The sequence below is a fragment of the Giraffa tippelskirchi genome, chromosome 3 (assembly GCF_054371585.1).
Source record: "Giraffa tippelskirchi isolate mGirTip1 chromosome 3, T2T-mGirTip1v1.2.pri, whole genome shotgun sequence".
NCBI classification, from domain to species: Eukaryota; Metazoa; Chordata; class Mammalia; order Artiodactyla; family Giraffidae; genus Giraffa; species Giraffa tippelskirchi.
Window position 1 is genome coordinate 152,188,779 of NC_137277.1, and position 12,846 is coordinate 152,201,624.

Below are 12,846 nucleotides of genomic sequence, written 5' to 3' on the forward strand. Positions count from 1 at the left end.
ACTGTTTTTTAAATAATTGAACACAAATGTATCCCTACCATCTCCCTTGACTAACAAGTGTTTCTCTGAGCAGGAAATGGCTTTTCTAATCTCCGTATCTCAGAGTACTTAGCATATGGCTCTCTACTTAAGAGACACTAACAAATGTTTCTTTACTTGAAAGTATTTATCTCATTTTCTGAGCATGATAGCATAAGACCACTGGTATAACCAGTGGTTGTTTATTTATTAGAATACTATAAAGATTTTCAACACCATAGACTCGGGCTTTCTCTCCCCATCAATCCTTTGAAATCATGCTCAATAAAGCACCAATCAGCATCTCATTGCCAATGCCCACATACCCTTTTGCAGACTTTATATCAGTCACTGTTCAGTTGCAGAGAATAATATATACTCTGGCTAGTTTAAGCAGGAACAAATTTATTACACCATATTAACGGGCTTACAGAATCATAAGGAACATTAAGAAACAAATCCTTAGAAAAGCTTTCAGGAATGATTTCCCAAGCCACAGGACAGAACCAGGCTACCTGGGGAGCTTCTGCCATTTCTTTGAGGAAACTTTTGGCTCCACGGGTTCAGTCCCTGGGTTGGGAAGATCCCCTGGAGAAGGAAATGGAACCCACTCTCGTATTCTTGCCTGGAAAAGCCATGGACAGAGGATCCTGGAAGGCAGGCTACAGTCCATGGGGTCACAAAGAGTCGGACATGCCTGAGTGAGTAACACTTTGGCTCCACAAGTTACATGGTAAAGGCCTATATCAGGAGTCACCATAGTTAGGAAGAGAGAAGGTACCACAAGCAGGGATTCACCTTTAGTGCCGCCAGCTCCAAAGCTACCTCAGCAAGGGGGGAGAATCAGGTACAGCTTGTCAACACACTGTATATGCCTTAGATCTTGTCTTACTGAAGCTCTTGGCTGCTTTTGACACTGTGAACCACACTCTCTTTCATGGAACTCTTTCCATTAATTCCTAAAATAACATTCTCTCCTCATTCTCTCCTTGATCAACTACTTTTACTCAGACTCCCTCCTGGGTTCAACTTTTTTTTTTCTTTTTTTTTTGTTTTGCCTGCCCCTTAAAGTATAGTATTTCTAAGAGTGTTATTGGCATTCTCTCTTTCCGTTGCATGTCTTTTCTTTTATTCTGTCTGTAGATGCCTCCTGGGCATTCTAATTCTTTTCCAAGGTTTCAGGTACCATCTATAGGCTGAAGGTTTCTCAATTCTGTATCTCTAGTCCAGATTTTTCTTCTATGTTGCAAATTTTTATGCTCAATTATCTCTCAGACATTTCTATCAGATGTCCCAACTCAAGCTTAATATATCTAAGTGTTTCAGTGTTCCCTCCTCCCACCCCTACCCACTAAATCTGTTCTTTCTTTAGTCCCATCTTGGCAACAGCTGAAAAGCCCACCTAGATGCTAAACTCAGAAAACTTAGGCACAATTCCAAACACATCCTTCCCATTAATTCTCAGTCAGTTTTATTAAAGTTACCCTCTTAACATCTTTATGTTGCTCCCTTATCTCCATCCTTTTGAATAGCCCCTTGTTTAGTCCTTTATCATCTCTGACTTACTCTGTCACTGGAACTCCATGCTATGACAAAAATAATCTCTCTACCCTGTCAATATGTACTATCACTTATCAAATATCACTTCTCTGTGTCTTCACCATCAACTAATGGTAAAATCAAGTTCCCTGGCATGAGCTCTTCCAAGAACCAGTCCATGTCAGTTTCTCCAGAGTCTCGGGTGACAGACTTGAATCCCATCTCAGATATCCCATATCCTAGCTTTATAACCTTAGGCAACTGCCCAATTTTCTCATCTGAAAAATGGGACAACCATTGAAGATAATTGAGAGGAATGTATGGGCTAATGCAAATAAATAAAACATTTAGCCTTGTTCTTGACACTCAGGAAGGGCCAAATAAATGTTGAATTGTAGTAATCAAAGAAGAACTAAAAAAAAATGGAGAGATAGTCCTTGTTCTTGGATAGACTTAATATTGTCAAGCTGTCAGCTCTTCCCAGCTTGATCTATAGAGTCAATGTACCCCAGTGAAAATCCCAGCAAGTTATAAACTGCTTCTAAACATTATGTGGAAAGGTAAAAGACACAGAATAGCCAATACAATACTGAAGGAGAAGAACAAAGTTGGAGGACTGACATTACCCAACTTCAGGGCTTACTATAATGCTACAACAATCAAAACAGCGTGGTGTTGGTGAAAGAATTGACAAATAAATCAACAGAATACCATAGAGAGTCCAGAAATAGAGGAATATAAATATGGTCAAGTGATTTTGACAAAGGTTCAAAGACAATATAATAGAGCAAAAATAGTCTTTTCAACAAATGGTGCTGGAACAATTGGACATGCATATGCAAAAAAAAAAAAAGAATCTAGACAAAGACCTTACAGTCTTCACAAAAATTATCACAGACCTAAATGTAAGAGGTAAAACTATCTTCCAAAACTCCTAGAAGATAACACTGGGAAAAAATCCAGATGATCTTGTTTGGTGATGACTTTTTAGATATGACACCAAAAGCACGATTCATGATGTATTAAATACATGGGAACTCTCCATACCTTCCTGTCCATTTTGATTAAAACCTAAAACTGCTCTAAAAAATAAAATTGATTTAAAAAATTTCACTAGTGGCAATAACCATAAGAGTAACCATAATAATATTAATAGTCCCAGTGATATTGTTGCTACCATTACTGATATCCTTTTCCTTACAGTCTCTCTTCTTTTACCAAAATTTTGACATTCCCTGGAAACACAGTGCTCTTTTTATGCTTCTGTGTTGTTTCACGTTTGTTCTCTCTACCAAGAATGCCTTCTCCTGCTACTCCCACCCCCTCCTCCTCCTAAAATACTCCTCCTTATTCGTATTCAAGTTTTAGAGGAAACTTCAACACCCGTATGAAGCTGTCTTCAACTCTCCCAGGTGGACTCTGGTGTCTGTTCTCTCAGACTCCCATTGCTTCCTTCTTCAGACTGACATTCCAACAGTGATCTCATTGCACCATAATAGTTTGCAGGCCTGTCTCCTTTATATTTAAAGCAATGAAGAATTCAAGCCCCTGTTCATTGCTTTGAATGTGGTGCCTAGCATGACATTAGAATAAAGAAGGTGTTTAATAATTACTAATTGAATGACTACATTAAAGATGCTTCAGTGTCAACAGAGAAGCACACAAATACATATACAATTGGAGAAGAATGGAATAATTTTTTAATTGAAGTCTAGTTGATTTACAGTATTGTGTTAGCTTCAGGTGTATAACATAGTGATACAGTGATTTAGTTATACACATATATGTGTGTATCTATTTTCTCTTTTATTCTTTTCCATTTTAGTTTATTATAAGATATTAATATAGTTCCCTGTGCTTTACAGTAAATCCTGTTTATTCTAATCTCATACTCCCAATTTATCCCTCTTCTACTTCTCCTTTGGTCACCATAAGTTTGTTTTCTATGTCTGTGAGTCTGTTTCTGTTTTGTAAATAAGTTCATTAGTATCATTTTTTGCATTCCACATATAAATGATATCCTATCATATTTGTCTTTTTCTATCTGACTTACTTCACTTAGTATGATAATGTCTAGGTCCTTCTATGTTGCTGCAAGTGGCACTATTTCATTCATTTTATGGCCAAGTAATATTCCAGTGTGTGTGTGTGTGTGTGTGTGTGTTTGTGTATGTGTATACCACATCTTATTTATCCATTCATCTGTCTGTGGACAGTTAAGGTGCTTCCATGTCTTGGCTATTGTAAACAGTGAACACTGTTTACAACGTTCGCTGCAGTGAACACTGGAGTGCCTGTATCTTTTCGAATTAGCACTTCCATCTTTTCCATATATATGCCCAGGAGTGGGATTGCTGGATCATATGGTAACTCTATTTTTCGTTTTTTGAGAAACATCTATTCTGTTTTCAACAACATTGTAATTTCTGATATATAAGCATCCCATCCATCTTTTGAAGCCTGGCCTTTGTTCTTCTACTTCCATGAAGTTTTTCCTAACACCTTCATCTGTGCTTCCAGAAGTAACATCCTGAATAACATTGGTTCATACATTGTCCTACAACAGTCTTTAAATACTTCATTTCTGATCCTTGTTTTCTCAACAAGACTAAAAGTTTCTTAAAGATAAGCATCATCCTACAGTTAATATAGTCTAGCATTCCAGTAGCTTACCAGACAAACCACAGCATATGGGCACAGTCTCTCAAAACACCAGAATGTTAACTGCCCCCATTAGGCCACGCCAGATCAGATAAGAACCCTGAAAATATTAACTTGAAGTTTGGTGACCACTTGAAAAGGATTAGCTGTAAATGTCTAAAGTCACACTACTTTACATAAGAACAGTGTTTTTCTAACAACCAGAATTAATAATCTTCTATGTAGTTCTGGTATTTACATTAATTCTTCCTCCATAAAAAATAGGTCAAAACAAACCTTAGATATGCATGACTGAGGACAATACTTGAATCAATCACTTCTTTTTTAGTGCCATTTATTTATCCCCTAATTGTCTGACACCATCCTTACCCTTAGTCTTTGTTTAAAAGGTCGGCCATTTAAATCAGGGCTTTACCTAATGCAGAAATTTCTGTCTCTCTGTAGCTGCTTCCAAGTCTATATGTACAGTCTTCATCCTACCTAGGTAGCTACATCATCCTCTCAAATAATTCCAGCTCCTCCTGTTCCATGTATTGATAAAATATAAAGAGATTTTACAGAGGCACTCTTAAGTGCCTCCTGTAATCATTTGACACCAGAAATAGTCTTTCTTACTCTAACTGTGAGTATATGCTTATTTTGCAATATCTCCCCCAACAAACCCTCCCTCCACACACCACCCAAAGCTGGGATGGTGGTTTCATTGAGATCTGGGACTTCTGGTAGGAAGAAAATAATTCCAGATTTAGTACTACCTAGAAAATTTTTCTCTACAACCTTGACACTGTGACTTCCTGTGTTTTAAGTTTACTCCTTCCATACCCATTATACGAGGGCTACCCCAGCACAAGAGCAAGCACACAGGTGGCCAAAAATCCACATGTTGACATGAACAGGTGAGGAATTGATCAGTCAACAAGTACCTTCAAATTACCTGTATGTGTTTTTAGTTATTACAATAGATATGCAAAAACTATATGTAAAGTCTTTAGATTCATGAAGCTATCACATTTTATTGAGAACCTACTGGGACCAAGTCACTCAGAGCCCATCAGAATCTGAGACTTGTGGAAGAGACCTGAAGAGAGGTGAACACAGGAAATATAATACATTGAAAGTGACAAAACCAATAAAGACCAACACTAGATAGAAAAGAGTTTGTCACATCTCTGTGGTTGTTCGTCATGTCTCTTGACAGAGCTCAGCGAGGTTCAGATGATCAGAGAGGGCTTCATAGAATCTGTGGAAGAACTAGGTGGTTGCTGCCAGTCCCAGGCAGTAAAGAAAGGTTTCATGAAAATGTACTTTTAAATATACATTCTGTCCCAGCCAAGAGAAGCCTAAGGAGACATGATGACTCTGTGTAATATGGTGTCCTGAATGGGATCCTGAACAAAGAAAAAAAATTAGGGGTAAAATCTGAAGAAACTATGGACTTTAGTTATCAATACAGTATTACTATTGATTTATAAATTGTAAGAAATGTACCATATGAATATGAGATGTTAGTTATAGAGAAATTGAGTTTCAGATATGTGAGAACTCTCTGTACTATCTTCTCAATTTTCCTGGAAGTCTAAAGCTGCTCGGAAAACTAAAGCCTATTTTAAAAGGAAATAAAAATGGTCATAAAAATCTACAGAATACCCTTGGCATGGTGACAAGGAGGAGTCAGTTTGACAATGACCCTTTTTTGGAAGAAGTGACTTTGTTGTTAAATGCCATGTTTGTGGCTTGATCGTCAATTCCTATAACGATACTGAGTTCTTGCTTGCTTTTCCGTGGTTGATTTTTGGCAGGCAGCAGCAGCATTTGTGCACTGATTATAATTTTGAGATGCATTGTCAGTAACCAGGGTGCATAATGGATCTTCATCTCTAATTACTTTTCTCTCCACAGGTGTCTGGAAAGGGTCCAGATGGGAACACACACAACCTCCGCTTTGAGGGGATGGAGCGACAGTATGCCTCCTTACCCAGGTACATCACCAAGGGGTCTCCCCTCACCTTCTCACCCACATATAAAGTCTTTAGAAAAATCTCCATGAAATAGAAATCTGGCTTTGAAATAAGGAATATGTTATAATTTTGCCTTACCACCGCCTGCCACAACCCTCATGCAATCCTCACAACTGTGCTAATAATTGAAACACTTGTGGGTTATTTTTTAAGGGAAGAAAATAGTATATCATTGCAATTGAACATGTCAGCAAGAATATTGGATTCTGAGTGGAAATCCTAAGCCATTGCTATAAAAAGGTATTGAACAGCCTGCACCCAGCTTAGAGACAATAAAATAGTAAATCCGCTGTCCTAGGAATTACCCATGAGGAAGGGCATGCCAGCTTTAACCTTGGAGCTTCCTGTGGGTGTTAAAAAGCAGGAGAGAAATGTGAACTGGGAAGGTGTTTTTCGCTTGATTTAGAACTTGGCTGAGTTCTTTGGGCAAAAGGCAAATATTGCTGAGAGGCACTGACCCAGTGAGGGGAAGAGACACCTGGGTGGGAAAGTTCGCTTGGCGATTCTGGCCTAACAAAAGCTGCTTATGCTATAACTAGACACCCTGAAAATGAGATACCATTCTCAAAGGTTTGTCCTCTTATCGGGGAGATGAAGAATAATTTTAGTCTGCAATCAGTAACACATGACAAAGGAGAATCCTTTCCAGGATGACATAGACTTCAGTGACCATGGGAGTTAAGTGAGTTGAGTGTGAGAATGTGTGAGTTTGAAAAACAAAAACAAAGAAATGTTAATGCCAGCCAGAAAACTAAAATGTTACAGAATGTCCCCTTTTAAAAAGAGGGATGCAGGTGTACCCTGAGGAGAGCTTTTCCATCATCAAACTGAATTGTTAAAGTGCTAGCTCATGGCTGAGTTACCATTTTGAGTTGCATGTTGACTATATATCTGTGTGTGAATTGACAAGAATAACATCCTGAATATTACAACAGGCATAGCGTAAGTGACCATCTGCTCTTATAAATAGTATGTTGATTTTCAAAAGTAATAAAATCTCAGATCTAGCAGAGAACCAGTTTTGAACACTGATTGAGCAGGATACCCAAAATACAGTATTTTAAAAGCTTCTGTACGACTATATTTTGTCTCCCTGATTTCTCTTTTTATATGTTGTCTCATAGTTATTTTTCTCATCCTCGATTTCTTTCCTCTTCTGATTTTTTCCCCTGGCCTAGTATTTTGTTTTCATTTTAAAAAATAGAAGTAGTCTCCAAAACTCATTTTAAATATAAAATTTCTGGCTTTCAATATTGAAGTGTGTGGAAATTGTGGTTAAGGCAGATGGAAAGTACTGTTCTTAGAAGAGGAAGAAAAAGGAAAACTGGAAACAGTTTAATATCTTTCCTGGCCAACTTGTACTCGGACTGCGGAAATGGATTTTTCTTTTTGGGTACAAATCAAAAGAACAGAAATAGCATTTATAAGTACAGAAATTCTGTAAATTTCGCTCATTCATTCCTTCCTCAAGTATCTATTGATCATCTACTATGTATAAGGCCCTGAGAATCTGGAGACTGGAGACACTGTGGCCAGTTTATCCTCAGGACCCACTGTCTAGGACAGGAGGCAGCAGGTCCACTTTTTGTGAGAATGCAACCAATGCTTAGATGAGTAATAATGAACATAAAGTCCTCTGAATTTCCAACTCCTATTTATGTTTACTAATAAGCCCTGAAATGTACAATCATGGCTGACTCTAAACACGTCTGTTTTAGGATTAAATACCGTAGAGGGAGTTTTTTGACAGAGGCAATACAGTGATGCTATTTGTGACTCCGGGAGCTGCCATCACAATATATGCATTGACAAAATCCTGCCAGCCTTAAGAATATAACTGTAGCCCAAAGTGAAACATTTTAGACTGAAAACAGTTTTGACGAACAGTCCACTCACACACGTAACCCAGTGGCCAAAGTGATGGGCTACAGGTGCTGACATACCTTTTTAGATTCCTGGTAAGAAGGAGTCATGATGGAGAATAAATAAGGCTCAGATAAGTGTGTGAGCTGTCCCTGGCACTGATTTTTTTTAATGCAGGGGCTCAAACTTGAGTTTCCATCTCAATATCTAAGGGGGAGGTGCAGAGAATCCCCACCCACGTCCTCTAATCCATCCAGGGGAGGTCCATATTTACCCAACAAGATGCAAATGCCTAAGCAGGAGACAGACTACCGGCTTCTGTGTGCCAGTGACATTTACCCTGGTTTTCTCATCCCCCAACTCCCCCCAACCTCCCCCTAGAGATTTTACTGTCCATTTAATTGAATCTCACCAGCTCCACTGCTCCTTTGTCAGGGGAGTGAGGGGACCACATCTCTGTAGGCACCGGATCCCCTCTTAGTCACAGAGGTGGGGAGCTTTAAAATATTTATGGAGCTAAATTTTTAATTAAAAATAGGAATAATTCTACTTATAGGAAGTCAGTGGCCAACCTTATTGGAGACTTAATATGCTGCTGCCTGATTTGGCTCCTGTGCTGTTTGTGGAGAACGTCACAGGAGTTTTAAGATAAACTTAATATTGTTGATTTATATGCCAGATTTGGAGCCATCAACACAGAGAGAAAATGCCCCCCAGTGAATGGAGTTGGTGAGCAGCCCTAGTCAAGGGGCACCCTGCCATGTTTTCATGGAACTCTCATTTTAAAGGAGCCCCTTACAGCCTGCTGCCAGGCTCAGTGACACTTGACAAAATAACGCCAGAGCCCTAGCCTGCTCAGGAAAAAAGACAATTCCCAGCACTTGGTAGTTATGGGGTTGCCTAAGGCTAAGGGCTAAGCGATGTTAAGTGTTATTGTTAAGCAATGTTAAATCTTCTACCTCTGCAGAAAAATGACTTTATTTCTTTTCTCCTGAGGGTGCTGTTTTGGAAAGCAGAGCGTGGTTGTAATACAACCTCGTTAGAAAGCACCAAGCTTTTCCCAAGGCCAATGTTTTACCCAGGCCGTCCAGCCCCCACTTTTCTTTGATAGTAAACAGAGGGAAATCAGCCTCCCCTTATTCTTGCCTGACACAAATTATTACTCACCCTGGGTGAGCAGGGAAGTGGCTGTTTCCTGGGCTGCTATAATGTGTGAACAACAACGTATGTATTTTTGCAAACAGCTTCTTTTTCACTTCAGCCTCCCAGCCTCTTTCAGTTCTCCCAGGCCCCATTCTGATTTTACAGACCTCCTCCTGGTCCAGCCGTTCAGCAGTAAACTCTCCTCTCCCATCTCCAGCCTCCATCATTCCCATCTGGCCCATCCCCGACCCCCACAAGACCCCATTATCCCTTCTCTGCAGATGGCTCAGTGCATCAGCCCATGATGTTGCTCTTCCGGGCTTGTAATCAAGTGTTGAGTCCTGAGGAGGGAGCAAAAAGGCTCTCCATCTCTTCTGTGGTCCTGCATGCAAGGGCGATGAAAGGTTGCTGGAGAAACTCAGAAAAGTGTTCATTGGTTCCACTACAAAATTCACATTATCCAGCCCCAGCTGGGCCCCTGCTGCTGTCCAGAATTCCTTTTAGTCGTGCTGTCAACTCCCTTGACTGTCCCACAGTGGCCGTTCCAACCCTTTTCTGCTCCCGTTAAGTTCTGCAAAGATGACTAAGCCCCCCAGGCCCAGTCTCTAGAGATGATCTCACTTCCTTTTCTTTACGACCTTGAGACATTCAACCTTAGTTCCTCAGCTTCAGCTCCCTGCAATTCAGACTCACTCTGTCTTCACCAACACACGCTTCCCAAGGGGAGATGTAAAGGCATGGACTTGGAGTCAGGCCATAATTATAGCCCCATCCATCACATCTCACCTGTGGGATCTTGAGCAAGGATCCAACTGGTCCAGGCTCAGTTTTTTAATCTGCAAATTGGGGATGATATTAGGGACTCTGTATAATGCTTGTATGAGTATTAAATTCAGTGATTCGAGCAAAACCCTTAGTGAAGAAGCTGGCTGACATATTTTAAGGATTTTTTTTTTTTTATATTGTTAGTTCTTTTTAGTTTTCTCTCTGGGAATGATGTGTTCCCTTTTTTAATGAGTCAGACCTGTATAGCAGAGCTCATTCTCACTGGCTTTTCAGGGACCCTACATCATCGACTACCCCTCTCCCAGCTATATCATTAAGCCCTTGGCAGTGGCTTTCCTCCCTCTGCTTACAACTGTGAACTCAGAGGCTCAGCTGCACAGTTTGCTGGGAGTTCCTCAGCGTGCAGGAAAGGAGAGCCAATGGCTCAGGAAGATATGTTGGGGGCATAACTGAGGCTGAAGGATCAGCTAGCTCTTAGAGAAAGACCCAAAGTCCAGATGATCATGAAGAGAACATTACAAACTAAGGTGGCCTGCTGGGAGACAGCCGTTCTTATAGATAGGGAGCTCACATCAGGGACATGGGAACTAACTCAGGTCTAGGTAAGAGGCCACGACCCCTGGCCAACAAGGCTTAGATTCAGACCCAGTGTCTCCTGAGTGGTGGAGACCCACCATTGTGAATTAACCAGCAAGGCTGAACATGATGCTCTTGTTGCAGGACAGATATGGTAAGGGGGGGGCCCGCTATTGACCGGTGGGGGAACATCCTGGGATATTACAGAGATACTCCTGTCGGCTCAGGACCTGACATGCCGACCAAGCCTCCAGCTGTCAGGACTAGCTGAGCCAGGCTCAGGTGGCAGGCCAGCCCCATCAGAGAAAACAAAGATCTTCCCTCAACCCGCCTTCCTCTTCAAATTCTCACTTTGCTACTTTTTTGGAAAAAAATTGGCTCTCTTTCCACACCAGCCTCTGAACTTGCACCTCTTGCCCCGGGCTTCTGACCATGCCACTGATGCTCCCAGGTGACTCTGCCTCCAGTTTTTCTTTTTTTTTTTTGAATATTTGAATGTAGTTGATTTATAATATTGTGTTAGTTTCAGGGGTACAGCAAAGTGATTCAGTTATACATATACATATATTTATTCTTTCTAGCCCTGTTTTCTATATAGATTCTCTCTGAGCTGCCTCCTCCATTCTCTTTTTTTCAAACTTTAATTTTTAAATTTTATTTACATATTATTTTGGCCATACTGGGTCTTTGTCATTGTGCACAGGCTTTCTCTAATTGCAGCGAGCAGTAGCTACTTTTTTGTTGTGGTGCACAGGCTTCTCATTCCTGTGGCTTCTCTTGTTCCAGAGCATGGCTCAAGGACATGCAGGCTCAGTAGTTGTGGCACACGGGCTTAATTACCCCACGGCATGTGGAATCTCCTCCTGGACCAGGGGTCAAACCCATTTCCCCCGCATTGGCAGGTAGATTCTTTACCACTGGACCCCAGGGAAGTCCCTCCACCATTTTTATAGAGTCAGTTCTTACCGCTATGATGATGAATCGAAAATGAACCTGGCTAATCTTTATATCTCACTGCCTGCTTAAGTACCCGTCCTTCTATCTCCAAGATACCTCAAAGGGCATGCATGTGTGCTCAGTCGCTTCAGTCGTGTCTGACTCTTTGCAACCCTGTGGACTGCAGCCAGCTGGGCTCTTCTGTCCATGGGATTCTGCAAACAAGAATACTGGAGAGAGTTGCCATGCCCTCCTCGAGGGGATCTTCCCAACCCAGAGATCGAACCAGCATCTCCTGCATTGCAGGCAGATTCTTTCCTGCTGAGCCACTGGGAAGCCCCTAATACCTCAAAGGCCCCATGCCAAAATCCAAGCCCTCTGTCATCTTTCTTTAGTTCTTCCTCCTTTCAACTTCCATAACATCGGTTTACCACTTTACCAGTGCCACTGAAAACATCTTAGACTAGATTTTGATTCTTTGCTGACCCTTTCCACCACTATTAGATTATAAATTCCTAGAAACAACGGATATTGTTCTATACCCATCATTTTTGCACCTATCAACAGGACCTAACATAGGACCATGTATACAGTGGGTTTTAATTACACCAGTACACAGATGAGATTTTGTTTTTATAGATTTGTTTTTATTTAACTAAGTTGCAGGAAAAAATACCTCCCAAGATTTTTTTACCATTTATTTCAGAGCTCTATTTTCCAGTTAAAGTATTGATTTTTTCTGAGAATGTCCCTTTTCTCTAGAGTCAGTAGAAGTCCAGAAGTCCAAATAGTTACCCACTGCTGAGCACTTACAATGTATCAGGCCCTGTTCTAAATGCTTTGTATCCACTGACTGATTTAATGTGCACAGCAATCCTGTGACTCAATAGCAGCCCTATTATTATCTTCATTTCATAAGCAAGGACATACGCAGAGAGAGATTCAGGGAAATTGCCCAGGTTCAACAGCTAGAAGCAGCAGAGCTGAGACTTGAACCTGAGCAGTCTTGACTGCGAGTTTGTACATTTAACATCTAGGGGGCTGAGATCATTCAGCTCAGAGTCAGACCCAAACTCGGTGATTATTACACACCCTGTGTTATTTACTCACCTGCTTGTCATCCTCACTAAAGTGTAAGAGCCTTCGAGGACAGGGACCGTGTCTTATTCATCTTTGCATATGACACAGAACATTACTAATAGAACAGGTTAGGTAATGCCTTTCAGCCATCTCTGCAATGCTGTCATAAAATGAATTCTTTTCCCGCTCCCTGGGGTCCTTCCTCTGAAATATGAACAGTTTAATG

At 40.7% G+C, this 12,846-nt stretch overlaps 1 protein-coding gene across 14 annotated transcripts in view; it reads left to right on the forward strand.

Annotated features, from left to right (window-relative positions):
• PARD3B (par-3 family cell polarity regulator beta) overlaps nt 1-12,846 on the forward strand; it is a 1,110,743-nt gene that overhangs the window by 1,042,722 nt on the left and 55,175 nt on the right. For all 14 annotated transcript variants that reach the window (XR_014078966.1, XR_014078967.1, XM_081577736.1 and 11 more), the window contains one exon: nt 6,118-6,197. Coding sequence is in view for 12 of the 14 variants with exons in the window: in XM_081577736.1 (XP_081433862.1) it covers nt 6,118-6,197 (80 nt within the window). In the remaining 2 variants the exon portion in view is untranslated. The remainder of the gene's footprint in view (nt 1-6,117; nt 6,198-12,846) is intronic.